The 14,724-nt window shown below is 46.8% G+C and overlaps 1 protein-coding gene across 1 annotated transcript in view; it reads right to left on the minus strand.

Moving 5' to 3' along the window:
- Window positions 1-203: 203 nt before the first annotated feature.
- Window positions 204-14,724, minus strand: part of Ret (ret proto-oncogene) — a 42,906-nt gene continuing 28,385 nt past the window's right edge. The window contains exons 14-20 of the mRNA XM_041643043.1: window positions 13,604-13,818; window positions 13,387-13,509; window positions 11,650-11,720; window positions 10,386-10,523; window positions 8,616-8,715; window positions 3,719-3,866; window positions 204-2,438 (exon numbers count right to left, since the gene is read on the minus strand). Of these exons, the coding sequence (XP_041498977.1) occupies window positions 2,281-2,438; window positions 3,719-3,866; window positions 8,616-8,715; window positions 10,386-10,523; window positions 11,650-11,720; window positions 13,387-13,509; window positions 13,604-13,818 (953 nt within the window). The 3' untranslated portion in view covers window positions 204-2,280. The remainder of the gene's footprint in view (window positions 2,439-3,718; window positions 3,867-8,615; window positions 8,716-10,385; window positions 10,524-11,649; window positions 11,721-13,386; window positions 13,510-13,603; window positions 13,819-14,724) is intronic.

Genomic DNA, 14,724 nt, shown 5'->3' on the forward strand with positions numbered 1-14,724 from the left:
GCTTGAACATTGAGCAACACCCATCTGCAGCCCCACGGCCACCATCGGTGCTGCTCTCCCATGCTTCCTACAAATGCCACCACCTGCGCCACTGCTGTCCTCCCGTAGGTGCTCCGCAGATTGTGACGTTTTAACTAAAAGTCAACAACCTGATTTCAGTTTTGCAACCAGAAGTTAGAGAAAAAATTGGACACATTTTATGATTTATCATTTTATTTACACAACTGAAAGTATTTCCTTAGTCACCTTGATTACAAAAACAAACCAACACGGTATGGTTTAATAGCCTTTCTATAATGAATCTTACAAATTTTAATAGCTGACAGATTGCTACTTAATATTCAGTAACATTTAATATGTGGTAACCTCTGCATATATGTAGATGAAAATCTGTCTGATAGTGCTAACAAGAATGGGTACTTTAACAAGAATAGGTACTTTTCTATCTCTGGAACAGACAGACCAGTGGTTATTAAGTGTTAACTCCCCACAGATGGGCCAGCTATTCAGATTTGGAGCTCTCAGCCTATGAGAGCCAACCTGCTGTAGCAATTGGCACTTACTATGCAGGCATGTTGAATAATCTGAGTTTATCCTTATTTTTGTATATGTAATAAAACTATCATTAAGCAATCTGAAAAACAAAAAGGGCCCCATGACTAGAGACAGTTAAAACTTATCAGTGTATCTGAAAAAAATGGCCCGAACTAAAGCCATATTATATGCCTAAGTATTTTTTTCATCTTTCTGTCTGGCCTGGTTGTGTGTGCACACAAATATTACACTCCTAAGGCTCTATCTGGTATACTTATCTGAGCATTCTCAGCCACATAAAATGTCACAACTTTATAGTGTTTGCGAAATGCCCATAAAATAGTGTTTTACTACGATTATTTGAAAGTCCTATCACAGTGCTTTAAGTCTGAAGACCAGGCAGTGTTTTGGTAATATAACCATTTCCTGGGAACTGACAGTCCAGAGACAGCCAAAAGGGCTGCAGAGACTTCTAAGAGCCACCCCTGAAACCCTGCGGGAGGGTGGAGTATCCGTGGCTACAAACCATCAGTACAGAAAGATAAGAACCTTCCACGAGAGTCATGGTCAGAACCAAAGAAACCAAAACACGTGCCATAGCAGCATACATGACGGATAGGAAGAGCTGACACAAGTGCCTTCCACACCAGCTCTATAAGAGCCAAAACCTTGCTCTCTCCTCAGTCGTTACCAGGGCAACTTCTCACAACTAGCTGGGATGTTCTTCCCTTTGGGCGTTGACAGGATACCAATCACATCGAGACAAACCCACCTGCCCCGATGCTGAGGCAAGCGCACTCTTTAGTGGTGGGATGTACTGCAGGATGGTGTGTTGGGGGGTGGGGTGGGCAGCGTTTGTGGCTCAAGGCCTCTGCAATTCTGGGCCTGAAGGACACTTCGCTCCAAACGCCCCCTTGTCTTCATCCTGTTCTGGTCAGTTGGTGGTAGTCACTCAGTGCTGAATGCGTGAGAAGAATGCAGAGGGCTCAAGGGAAAGTCAGTCTTGTGGGGCCACTCCTCTCAAGCTTGCCTCGTACACAGCAAGGACAGCACCAAATCCCTCCATTGTGCTAAATCTAAGTCATTTAACCATGACGGAAACAAAACGTTTTCCTAAAATAGTTATATGCTTAAAAAAAAAAAACAACAACCAAAAACCTATATTCAGGATGTCATATACTGCCCTGAGGTCCCTTCTCCCTCCCAGCCCTGGTGGACTCTGACGCTTTCAACGAGATCCTTACCGGGCTCTCTCTCTCTCATTCTAAGCAAGGACAGGTCATCCTGGCCTCTTGACTCAACTAATGTTGTTGTTTGAATGTGTGCTTCATGGTAAAACATTTCTTCTGTGTATGTGGTAGGTTTTTACCCACCAGAAAAAACCAAACAGCTCAGGTACAATTTTTCATACAAGTTGTGAATGGCAGACCCCACACATGTGAACACAGAGCTCGTGGGTGTCTACTGAAGAACAGACCAACAGGGGTGCTACCCGAACCTAAAGGGAAAGGGGATCTAACCAGAGCCCCGAACACCCAGCCAGTGGGGCAGGTGTGCTAGGAGGGAGGACCACCGGCTACTCCAAGTAAAACCACTTTGGAAACCAGCTAAAACAAACTACAGAAAACAAGTCTGCCACCTGGGGCTGGTCTTGGCCAGTGTGATGTGCACAAAGAGGCCGGTGGACTTGGTGCTCTTGGCATGTTTCTTCCCCCTTGGGAGTCCGTTACCGTTCACAAAGGAATGTTAGCTATCAAATGTGTCCATTAATTTTGCCGCTGAGGGTGAAACCATCCAGTTAGCATATACACTATCATTTGCATATCTTGGGAACCCAGTGCTAGTGCCATCGGCTCTCGTGAGTGGTACAGGACTCTCTCCAGGCCAGTTCGGGTCTGACATGCCTAAAAATGAAAACAGATAATTTGTTCTGCACTGAAGAACTCAAACTTCATGTGCAGACAGTAAGGCCTTGGCAAAACTCCCTTTGACGGTTAAACCAACTTGCACTTTCTGTGCCAATTACATTAATGGCTTTGCATCCCAGGTTTCCAAAACACTGTTTGACTTTGGGCAATACCACACGCTCCTGGCAAGGGTAAGTTAGCAGATTCTACCCATCTCAACGTCTGTGAGTTTAGGCTTTCGAATCTGAAATAGATCTGGTGAAGCACCTAACTGTTCTAGGACGGTGTAAAAAGCATCAGCAAATGGCTGGACTACACAGCTTCCTGTAGTGGGAACACTGTAGACAACGTTCTGTCATCCCAGCTAAGATGGAGGAGGAAGGCGTCCCGTCCCACGGAGGGCACACACAGGCTGCCCCGCAGCATCGGCAGTACTCAGCCAGTGAGAACCTGTGACTCAGGAAGCATGTGGAAAGAACCTACCTTCACTTGAAAGAGCTCGAAGCTTCAAGACTTCAAAAAGGAACAAGGATGAAGTTAGAAAGCGGAAAAAATTTCAAGTATTTAATCCAAGACAAAGGAGGAGTTTTGGCAAGAACCGTATTTACTGTCCATTGCAAGGCCACAGCACCACAGACTATGTTCTTTCAGAAAGCATTGGCTCAGTGTTTAGCACTGGCTTCGTAAGGGACAACATTGGAACGGGGGTACGGTGCAAAGGATGTGACAGCCGCAGTCTGGTGTCTGCCCAGGGCCCACATGGTTGTCCCGCTGCCCCACACTGTTTGGCGGTGGACAAGGATCTGAAAGCGGGAGTGTGGAAGGGCTTTCCTGTGGCTCATCTCAGCCCAGGCGCCCTCTAGCTGAGCTCTCACTGCAAACTGGGGATGCCAACTTCCCCTTGCTCAACTGAATCCCTCCCCAGATGAGGCAAATTTATCTAGGTAACGAAGTCAGAAGTACTGTGAGTTGCTTCCCAAAGTCCCCTGAGAATTCTGCTCTAATTCGCTTCTCCCGTGTCATCTTAAGTTGCTGGGCTGCGTGGGAATGACACTTATTCTCACATCCTTTGAGAAAGACATAGCTGCAAAAATGCCTGAATGTAAACTGGATGCAAAGTCAGGTATTTACAAAGAAAAGGGTTCAGAGGAGGCTTTGGTTTCGTTGGGGGTCAGAGACACTCAGTACAGAGTGCTGAGGACAAGCAGTACAGAGAGTTGGGATGGTGCAGAGGGAACAGCGTTGCTAGAATCTAGTAAATGCATGTGAAATTCTACCATAGAGTTTGTTTTCAATCCATGTAGAAGGGAGGGAGCGCGGGAGGGGAGCACTGTTACAGTCCACCAGGGGCGTCTCCTCTTCTGAGAGGCCGTCATCGTAAAGCAGAGAGTCAGACGGGGTGGATGCTGCCAGGTCCAAGTAGTCCTGGAAGAGAGAGAGAGAGAGATGGCCAGTCATCTTCGACTCTGGACCATTCCTCAACATTCAAGGCCCCTTAATGCTAACGGGCAGAGGTTCTGGCTCTTTTCTCTCAGCCTCTGTGGGATCACAGAACCCTCCCCACACTGGGAGAATGGCACTGAGGTGCAGCACTAAGGTTCCTTAATCCGCCCAAGAGCATAGGGCTGCGGGAGTGGCTTCTTTGCAACTTCTTGGGTCCAGAAGCACTAACTGTGGTCACATTATTCCTGCAGAAGCGGAGTGCCAAGCAGTAGATTCAACCCAATGGGTGCTTTCCAGCTTTCCTCCCAGGACCTCTGCAGTCATGGAGGTGACAGGTTTCCACCCCCATGAACAATGAGTGTCAGGTACCTGCCACTGTTTAGCTATGTAGACAGTCCCAATGCCATCCTGTCAGTTTCTCAACACTGTGATTTTGGCATCTGTTACTACTCATGCCCAGGACAACCCTGTACCTACAGATCTGGGAGATTTTCTCAAGACACAGCAAAATTGTGTGAGTTCAAGGCTGTTCCCCACTTTTTCTTCCATTGATTTTGAGGTCTTTGATCCATTTTTGTGAAGGGTGCTAAGTATGAGCTATCGTATTCTTCACACGCAGCCATCCAGTCTGAGCGGAACCACTTGCTGAAGATGCTGTCTTTTTTCCTGTGTATTTTGTTTTAAATAAAAAATCAGGTGTCCATAGGTGTGTGGATTTATGTCTAGGTCTTCAGTTTGGTTCCACTGATCAATGTGTCTGTTTTTGTGCCAATACCATGCTGTTTTTATTACCATAGCACTGTAGTACAACCTGAAATAGGGGATGGTGATACCTCCCGCAGCTCTTTTGATTGATCAGGACTGTTTTAGCGATCATGGATTTTTGTGTTTCCATATGAAGTCAAAAACCGTCCTTTCAAGATCTGCGAAGAGCTGTGTTGAATTTTGGTGGAGACTGCATTAAGTCTGAAGACTACTTTTGGTAGCAAGGCCATTTTTTACTGTATTAATCCTACAGATTCATGGGAGTGCTTTCCATCTTCTGCTATCTTCAATTTCTTTCTTCTTAAAGTTTTTATCATACAAGTGTTTTACTTGCGTGGCTTAAGTTACCGAGATATTTTATATCATTTGAGGCTATTACAAAAGGTGTTTTTCCCATAATCCTTTCTTAGTCTGTCATTTGTATATAGGAGAGCTATGGGGTTGTTTTTTTTTTTTTTTGAGTTAATTTTATGTTCAGCCACCTCACTCAAAGTGAGAGTTTTTCCGTGGATTTTTTCAGGTTACTTATATATACTATCCTACCATCTGCAAAGAAAGATACTCTGATTTCCTTCAGTTGTCTTACTGCTTTAGATAAGACTTCAAGTTATTGTATTAAATAGATATGGAGAGAGTGGATAACTTTCATTTCTGATTTTAATGATAACGCTTTGAGTTTCTTTATAAATTGATGCTGCCAATAGGAATGCTCTAAACTATGTTGAGGTATATGTCCCTTGTATCTCTAATCTCTGCACAATTTTTATCATGAAGAGATGTTAGATTTGTCAAAAGTCTTTTCTGCATCTAGTGAGATGGTCATGTGGTTGCTGTCCTTCAGTTTGTTTATATGGTGGACTACGTTGACAGGTTTACCCATGTTGAAGCATCCCTGCAGTTCTGGGAGGAAACCTACTTGATCAAGGTGGGTGTTCTTTCTGACGTGTTCTTGGATTCAGTTTGTAGGTATTTTATTGATAATTTTTACACTTTAATTATAAGAGAATTCTGTAATTCTCTTTTATGGCTGGGTCTTTATGTGATTTAGGTATCAGGCTAATTGTGGCTTCATAAAAATGAATTGGGCAAAGTTCATTCTTCTATTTTGTGAAATAATTTGAGGAGTATTGGTATTAATTCTTCTTTGGAAGTCTGGTAGAATTATGTGCTAAAATCACCAGGCCCTGCATCTTTTTTTGGTTGGGAGACTTAAAGACTGCTTTTATTCATTAGGGGTTACAGGTCTGTTTAAATTGCCTATCTTATTTTTATTTAACTTTGGCAGATGGTATATATTGAGAAAATTAGCCATTTATTTTAGATTTTCTGATTTGATTTGTCCTTATTAATTCTCTAGTTTCCTCCATGTTTGTTGTTATGTCCTCCCTTTCATCTCTAATTTTGCTAATTTAGATAGTCTCCCTTTCCTTTTACTTAATTTGGAAAATAATTCCCAAGCAATTAATATCATTAGTAAGTGGGATCTCATGAAACTGAAAAGCTCTTGTACAGCAAAGGACACCGTCATTCAGACAAAGTGGCACCCTACGGAATGGGAGAAGATATTCTTAGTATCCCTACATCTGATAAAGAGCAAAAATAAAAATAATATATAAATAACTAAAAAAACCCTGTGTATAAAGAAAACAAAATAACCTAATTCAAAAAGGGGTACAGATATAAACAATCTTCAAAAGAGCAAACTCAAAAGGGCTGAGAAGCACTTCAATGTTCACCATTCTTAGTTAACAGGGAAATGCAAACCAAAACTCCTTTGAGATTTCATCTTACACCTGTCAGGATGGCTAAGATAACAAATGACAGCTCATGCTTGTGAGGATGCGGAGTAAGGGGACACTTATCCATTGCTGGTGCCAGTGCAAACCTGAACAGTCATTAGGGGAATCAGTGTGACAGTTCCTCAGGAAGGTGGAAACTGATGTACCCCAAGATCCAGCTGTATCTACCGGGGGCATATATACCTCCAAAAAGATGCTTTATCTTATTATTGAAACATTTGCTCAGCCATGTTCATTGCTGCTCTATTCATAATAGCCAGAAATTGGAAACAACCTAGATTTAATTTAAATTTAAAAATTAAAACATGAAATTTGCAGGTAAATGGATTAACTACAAAGAATATCACCCTGAGTTAGATAACCCAGACCAAGAATGACAAATAAGTTCCGTATTTGCTTATATGTGGATGTTAGCTGTTAAGTCAATGATAACCAAGCTATAGTCCACAGAACCACAGAGGTTAAGTATAGTGACCTGGGGGAGGGAAGGATCTCCCTAGGCAGGGGAAATAGAATAGTTATGAATATACAAGGGTGGGGCAAGAATGGGATGATCAAATGGGGAGGGGGAGGGAAGTGGGAATGAAGGCAGGGATACAGGGAGAGGTAGCTAAAATTAAGGACCACTAGAGAGATAACATGGAAACCCAATACAGCAGAAGCTTCCTAAAACATATACATATATCATGGCAATATTCCAGGGATGGGTTACAACTAATTGAGAAAACCCAGGCTGTTGCCACGGTTACTGGTTAGACTCCACGAAGAGTCAGCAAGGCTCTGCTGCTCAAGACAACACCTACACAACTCACTGAGCAGAGACCTGGAGCTGGTGCCTATCTAGAGCCTTCAACTCTACAGGTTAGTGTTCTTGGTACTGTAAGGAAATCTGTGCACACACCAAAGGAGAAACGTCAACACTAAACAATCTACGAATCCTTCCATCTGCAACGGTGCCCTCCTAACAAGACAGGCTAGCGCAATGGCGGCACAAAGCTTGTGGGAGTAACCAACCAGTATCTGATTGGACATAAGGCCCATTCCATGAGATAGAACCCATGCCCAACTCTGCTTGGGTGACCAAGAACTTGAGGCAAGATACCAAATACTAGTATTCTACTAAAGGAACACAGCAATAAAATGACCTCTAATGACATTTTCCTATGCTCATACATCAGAGCTGTCCTCAGCCATCACCAGACACTTCCTCTTGCATATATGGGAAGAGACCTACAGCCAGATCATAGAAGAGTGTGAGAGACCTTGGAACATTCAGCCCTAAGGGGAATGACTCCACCAATCCCTCCACTCAGACAGGGCCTTTCACTGACTCTGGGGCTGGAGAGTACCAGAAACCCTCCTGTTCCCGTCCCTGTCCTTCATAGCACTGGCCACACTTAGCATTTTTATAGATGCTGGAACTTGAACTCAGGTCCTCATGATCGTGCAGGTGCTCTTATCAGCTAAGTCTTCCCTTGGGCAAACTCCTGAATTTTATCTCTGGGGACCTAGATCATGCACTTCTGCTATTGGAATTCGAAGGAAGGATGGGTCAGTACTTCTAGCACAGATGAAGACAAGGCCTCTATGGAAGTGGTGAGAGGATGGCTGCTTGCTCATGTTTCCCTGTCTCCCTAGCATCCAGTAAAAAACAGAACAAACAGTGCCTCAATAAATACCGGGCAGAAACCAATCGACTTCCTCACCGTGGCACAGAGACTGACTATTACCACATGTTGTGTTTGGCTCACACCCGGCCTTGGAAATCTACAGGACCAGTTAATAAAATTTGGAGGAAAACATAAACTTCTTAAAATCCAGAAGACCTGGCATGCCTGAACTTCTATTCCGGTGAAAGCAAGACGCCCTTGAAGAGACACTCACATTCCCGGGTGCCAGAATTCTGGGTGCCAGAATTCTCCAGTACTTGCCTGTGAAGAGGTCTTGCCTGAAGACAAGCTAGAAACCAAGATGTTATTACTGGAAGGCTCAAGAGGACTGGCTGAAGGGCAGGTTTTCATCATCTGCCTGCCCTATGAAGGGCACGTTTTCATCATCTGCCCGCCCTATGGGATAGCTCAGTCGTCTTCCTCTTGCCTTACAGCAGGGACAGAGAGCCTCAAACTAGCATCCCACCGTGGCCTATGGCAGTGACTCTGGGACTCACTCTGCTCTTCACCATCATCTTCTCCAGATCCTTACTGATGTCAGCAAATACTGGCCTCTTGTCCGGCTCCTGCTTCCAGCACTGCAGCATCAGGCGGTACCTGGAGGAAGACACAGGCAGGTGGTGACGCCCTGGCGGTGCCCCCACACCCAGAGTCTGCACTCTGTATGCTGTTTCCGGACCATGTGCAACTCGGAGCCTCACTGGTCCCAACGGCAGAGCACTGACAAACTGGCACAGCCCTCTGGTGGCCTTCTCAACATGAGTCTACAGAATGTGAACCTGCACCCACTATGGTGGCTGAGGAGGAGGAAGCAAAGTCCTTACAACCTGTACAAAGAAGGAACCAGTTAAAGACTCTCAGGTGGAAATAAAGTCAGATTGTCACAACTTTCTGACTGGATTTGAGGTTTGCTCACAGGAGGGAATTTCAAGCCTGATTCTGTAACCTTAGTCAAAAGCCCATGACTGGAGAGGTATTTTGCTAAATGGTCATGACGTCAAGTTGCTTTCAAAATAATTCCTATTTATACTCATAGACCTAGGCTCAGCCTTCATCAGGGAAGCTTCTTCTTTTTTTTTTTTTGCAGTGAGCAGCAGTCAACAGATGCATGTGCAAACTGGTCAAAGTGCCCAGAATAAGCAGCTCTACTCAGTGCTCGGCCATAAACAGGACATACACATCAATGCCTATTCTTCCCAAGCAAGGCTCAGGGAACATCACGGAAGAGAAGATGGAAAGGATGTAAGGCCCAGAGAATGGCGAGAAATAATCTATGTTGTTCTCTGGACATGACATGGCTGTTGCACTCATGAACTTACAGTGACTGTACACCACCAGTGCAAGATCAAGCTAGCCAAAACTCGACTTTACTTAGGGGCCACTGACAGTGGCTAGTCACTTTGAGAGGGAGAATCCTCCTCGGAGGGTGTGGCTACTGTTAAGACTCCCATGTTCCAGTGGATGGCCCCATACCTGTGCAGCACTAACTGGTCCTCATGAGTTATCCAAAAGTAAGACATGAGATTGGGAAGGAGACATATTTCAGGGATGTGGGAGAGCTGAAGGGAGGAAACCGGGTTAGGCGTGATTATGCTGCATTACATACCTCCATGGAATTCGTAAGAATTAAAAGTTTAACCAAGTTTCTGGCTATCCGTTTTTACCTCTGTCCCACAGCTCTGTTTCCTCAAGGGCTGGACATGGCTGAGGACTCTGGAGCTGTCATGCAGGGATCATATTGGGTCCCTAGCTGCCAGCCCAGGTGCTCGCGGAGACATCATCCCACCCTGGCATGTCTAACCTTGCTTTCAGCTAGGCACTGACTGCGGCATGAATACTCCCAGCGTTATCTTCTCTAGTTAACGCCTCCCTCTCCCCCCTTAACCTGGCCACTGGATCGTTTATTTAACTGCCTGGTATAAAGCACAACAGGTCTGGGAGTCTTAGGCTAAGGCTGGCTCTGCCCACTTCTATGTCTTACACCTCCCCTAACGCAAGTCCTCCCACACACTCTGCAGGAGGCCCCAGGCTCCTGCCAGTTCCATCAGCTCTCAGAAGTTCTGAGGAAGTCCACCAGCCCTCATGCAGTCAGGGACCACAACATGTACCTCCTACCCGTTGATGGCTGTGTGACCTCTGCCCTATCACCACCCACCTTATTCCAGGCTTCTTGGGGATGAGAAGAGAATGAAGGACAGTTTTATACTTTCCACCCAGGGCCCACAGCTGAGTGTCAGAGGGGAGGGCAGCAAGGAAAACCTACTCACATTTCCTCGCTGCAGTTGTCTGGCCTCTCCATCCTGTGGCCTGTCTTCAGAAGGTTGAAGAGTCGTTCAGGAGGAATTCCAGGGTAGGGGTTGCCCCCCAGGGTCACAATCTCCCATAGCAGTACCCCAAAGGACCACCTGTGGTGAGCAAGGGAACCAGTAAGCAGCTTCCTGGCTCCTGAAGCCTCCTTAGTGAAACCCAGATGTTTGTATCTTTAGCCGCCAATGCCTAAGTGGATGACACAGGGATTTCAACCTAGCTCTGACTGAACCCGCAGGTGCTAACTCAAGTGGGCGAGGTCCCCCTGCCTACCTGGACCAACTTGGGATGCTCAAGTCCCTCCCAAGCTGCTGCCATTGGTGCAACAGAACTTAAAGGGGTGAGACCCCAGCAACAGAACTTAAGGTGTGCTGTGCAACTTTTATAAAGACTCGGAGCACCTTTCAGAGAAAATATTTAATATAAGAACACACGATAGGGTGGAAATCAAAGTATCACAAAACATGTATCACCTGGCAACAAAGCATGTGTGTGCACACCACAGGAGCTATCTGAAGGGCACCAGGAGGGAAGGGTCCAGTGTGATTCAAAGCTGTTAGACGCCTATTGTCTTCTTCTTTGCATTTCCCAGTTCTTTTAAAGCAACTTTGTATTATTAGAAAACAACTGTCTAAAATTGCTTAAGAAAGATCTCTATTTTCATAGCCCATATTTCTCAAGATCTGCAAGCCTGCAGATTGTGGACCACTTTAGAAGCAAGTTTTTTTCCTTTTCTAGAAGCAAGTATTTTGTCTTTAGAAAAATAAATCCCGTCTTGTCATCTGTACGGGCTCCCATCTGTAAGCAGTGCGGGATACAGCAGTCCACAAACTCATAAAAGACTAACTGTAGTGGGGTCCCCGCTCCCCATCTGTGGGCAGGTGACATCACCGGATGCCCTGTCTGAGTCATATTCCTTCCAGTACTCATGGGAGAGCAGCTGTCTGCAGGTCCCACCCAGAGGATGGGAGGGAAGTGCAGAGGAAGCCATGGAGGGAAGTGGGCCACGACCGCCCCACCCGACCCCACCCCACCCCACTCCTACTCCACTGTGGTTGGCATAACCACTACTTGGGCCCAGCCATTTGCTGAATGAATGGCTGATGACCTAGCCTGAGCTTGTTGCACATGACCAACACTACAGCTGGGTATCCGGAACAAAGCTGCAGAGACAAGCATTACGGACCAAAACCACCACCCGAAGATGGCAGCTCCCACACTTACACATCACTTTGAGTGGTATAGACGTGATCAAAGAGGGACTCGATTGCCATCCATTTGACGGGAATCCGGCCCTAGAGGTAGAAGAAGGAGGCATCAGTGTGGCTCTGAGCTCCGTAACCAAGGTACTCAGCCATGTACCTTTAGCTCCAGCTCCGCAGGGAGCCTAGGATACCAGGTCCTGGGATGGACCAACTATGCACAATCTTGAAGGGGTCACAGCTCCAGCCTGAACCTTTGGCTTTGTTGAGATGCTACTGGGAGTCAAGGCAACCACCCACATTCAAAGATGACAACTTTTCACAAAGAAACCCAAAAAATGTATAGTAGAGCCACAAGGGCTCCGAGCACCCTGAGTGGCAGAACAGTGCTCCCAAGGGCAGAGCCAAAAATGTGTCTTGCAAGGCAAGTTCATTTCTACTATCCCAAGAACACATGCGTTTGGGAAACCAACTCCTAGTTTCCATCCATGAACTTGGTACACCACCACCAAGGCTCATCTGCAAAACCTTGAGAGAAGAAAATGCTTGTGCACCAAAGCTGGATTTTCTTTCTCTTAAGGCCTTTTCAGCATCTCAGAATGAGCCCCCCCCCCCCCCCGCAGCAATGTGAGCATCTACCTCACTGAACAAATCCTTTTCAAAAACAATGAACAGCTTTAGTGGACATGCCTTTTCCTTTATCCTCACCATCTGCACAGGATGGCTCCGTGAGGGAATCTTACGGCCCTCTCATTCGTGAAAGCACACATCCATGACCACTTCTATTGCTCAAACATGTTTCTCTGTGATTACGCCCTTCATGATGTATGACTGTGTATGTATGTAGCCCTGCAGCCTGGGCTCTCAGGGGCTGCCAAAGCCCCTATAAGCTACTATAAGCTATACCTGTGTACTTCCACTGACAACAGTCTTCCCTGGAAGATACGTGTGTGTGTGCATGTATATGCACGTGTGTGTGTGCACGTGTGTGTGTGTGTACACGCACAGAAGTCTCTGCCACATCCTCTACTGTGTGGCACAGCAGCCTCTTCTACTTCCTCTGTGCGGTCTGAGGTCTGTTGTCACCACAGAAACCCCATAACAAACAAAGACAGTCCTCATAACCAGTGCTAACACAAAGAGTCGACAACCCTACAGCAAGGCTGAAGCCGAGAAACTGTGTGCGCTGCCTCCAACGCTGGGTCACTAGATCCCTGAGCACGCCCCAAAACTTTTCACACCTGCGTTGTCACATGGGAATTCTGGGAGGACAGATGCTAGGTGACAAGGCAAGGCAGTTACCATAGGAACATGATGATGTTAGTGAATAACATGTCCATCTAGTGCTCAGACCTGGAGGAATGTCTCAGGAGCCCTGAGGTGCATTTAGGGACGCAGTTTTACCCAGAGCCCCCAGGGAGATGTCTATGTAAAACAACAAAAGAAAGACGATCATGGGCCTGCCTATGCCACTTCACCCTCCTAGGAGCAAAGAGCAGTCACACAGTGGTCAGCGGCCTTATTCTAAGAACTGAGGAACTGTAGGGAGCAGACTACAGTATTGGGGTGTCTTGGAAAGCAATGGAAGTAGCAGAAACCCCACGAAGATCATATACAAGAAAGGTCTGATAGGTCCTGGGCACCCAGGGATAGAGTTCCACTTCTCCAGTCTTTCTAAAGGTGACACCCAAGCCTGTCAGTCCAGCTGTGAACCCACTGCCCCACCTGGAAACTCGCCAGCACACTCGTGGCCAGGTACCTTGCTTTTCTTCACATAGGAATCTTCTTCGTAAACATCTCGGGACAGGCCAAAGTCCGAAATCTTCATCTTCCGTCCTTCAGCCACCAAGATGTTCCTGGCAGCTAAATCCCGATGTACAAGCTACAGAAAGAAAACAGCAGGAACCCTCAGACCAGCCAGGGCGGGCAGGAGCCGGGATGGGCACCAGGAGCAGCACAAAGTCTGTAGCGCTCACCTTCATCTCAGCCAAGTACTGCATACCCCTTGAGATCTGCCAGGCAAAGGAGATGAGGTCACCCATGGTCAGTACCCGTTCGTCCGGGTGGTCTAGGGAGCTGGAATTGCGGCTGCCTCCACTGCCCACATAGCCAGGCCCAATCTTGCGGCTGTCACGAAGGAATCCCCGCAGGGAGCCATACTTGGCATACTCCACAATGAGAAGAAGTGGCCCTGGGGACAGAGAGAGGCAGCCCTGGGCATGGGGTCAGGCCAGCCTCAGGCTTCGAGTACGGTGGGGGAGGCTGCAGGCTGTCACCCTACCAGCAAGTGGATGGGGACAGACCTGCTCTAGGCAGTCAGCAGTCAAGGCTCTATGGATCATGAATCCATGGAAGGCCAATGCACTCCTGGCCCACACTGACCGTGACATGGACATCAGCTCCTTTCAAGGTAGACTAAGACCGTCCCCACAGTGTCTGAGTGAATGAACTCTGTTCTTAGCCCTACTCTAAGAGCTAACGCAACCCGCTACTAGAACTTTATACTTTTTCCATCCTTGGTCCTGCAGGTTGGGAACGGAAAACCAATGGAGGCAGGAAGGTTTAAGGCTTGTACAAATCTGACAGCTCAGTCTTGGCCCCAGCTAGCTCTGCACCAGTCCGTCTCCCTGCTCCTGCTGCCTTCAAAAACTACGGGTGCAGTCAGGCCTACTTCTGGTTCTTTGCCTTCCTCACACTGTGTGTACACGTGTGTGTGCGCGTGTGGGCACGTACGCACGCATGTGCTTCAAAGTCAGAAAAACTAACGGACAGTGCAAGCTCCCTTGTCCTTATCTGAGAAGATGACAATGCTCCCTCACTGCAGAGCTGGGGTTAGGATCACCTGTGGGGAACAGCACGCTTGCTATTCTGTAGGTTGCCAGGATACTGTTCACTCCTGGAGCTCGCCAGAATGGGTGCCAATGCTGTAGACATGCCCTCAGCAGGCCCAAGGAGTGCTATAACATGAACCTCTGGCAGAGGTGCCTGCTCAGCTAGCAGACACAGATACTCTCCAGAACAAAATGGAGCCAGACACCCAGACTTCCAGAAAGGAAAATTAAGTGGGTGACGTATAGCAAAGGAGAGAAGGTGGTCC

The sequence above is a fragment of the Microtus oregoni genome, unplaced genomic scaffold (genome assembly GCF_018167655.1).
Source record: "Microtus oregoni isolate MIOR12 unplaced genomic scaffold, Mior012 000002F_ref0000024, whole genome shotgun sequence".
Lineage (NCBI taxonomy): Eukaryota > Metazoa > Chordata > Mammalia > Rodentia > Cricetidae > Microtus > Microtus oregoni.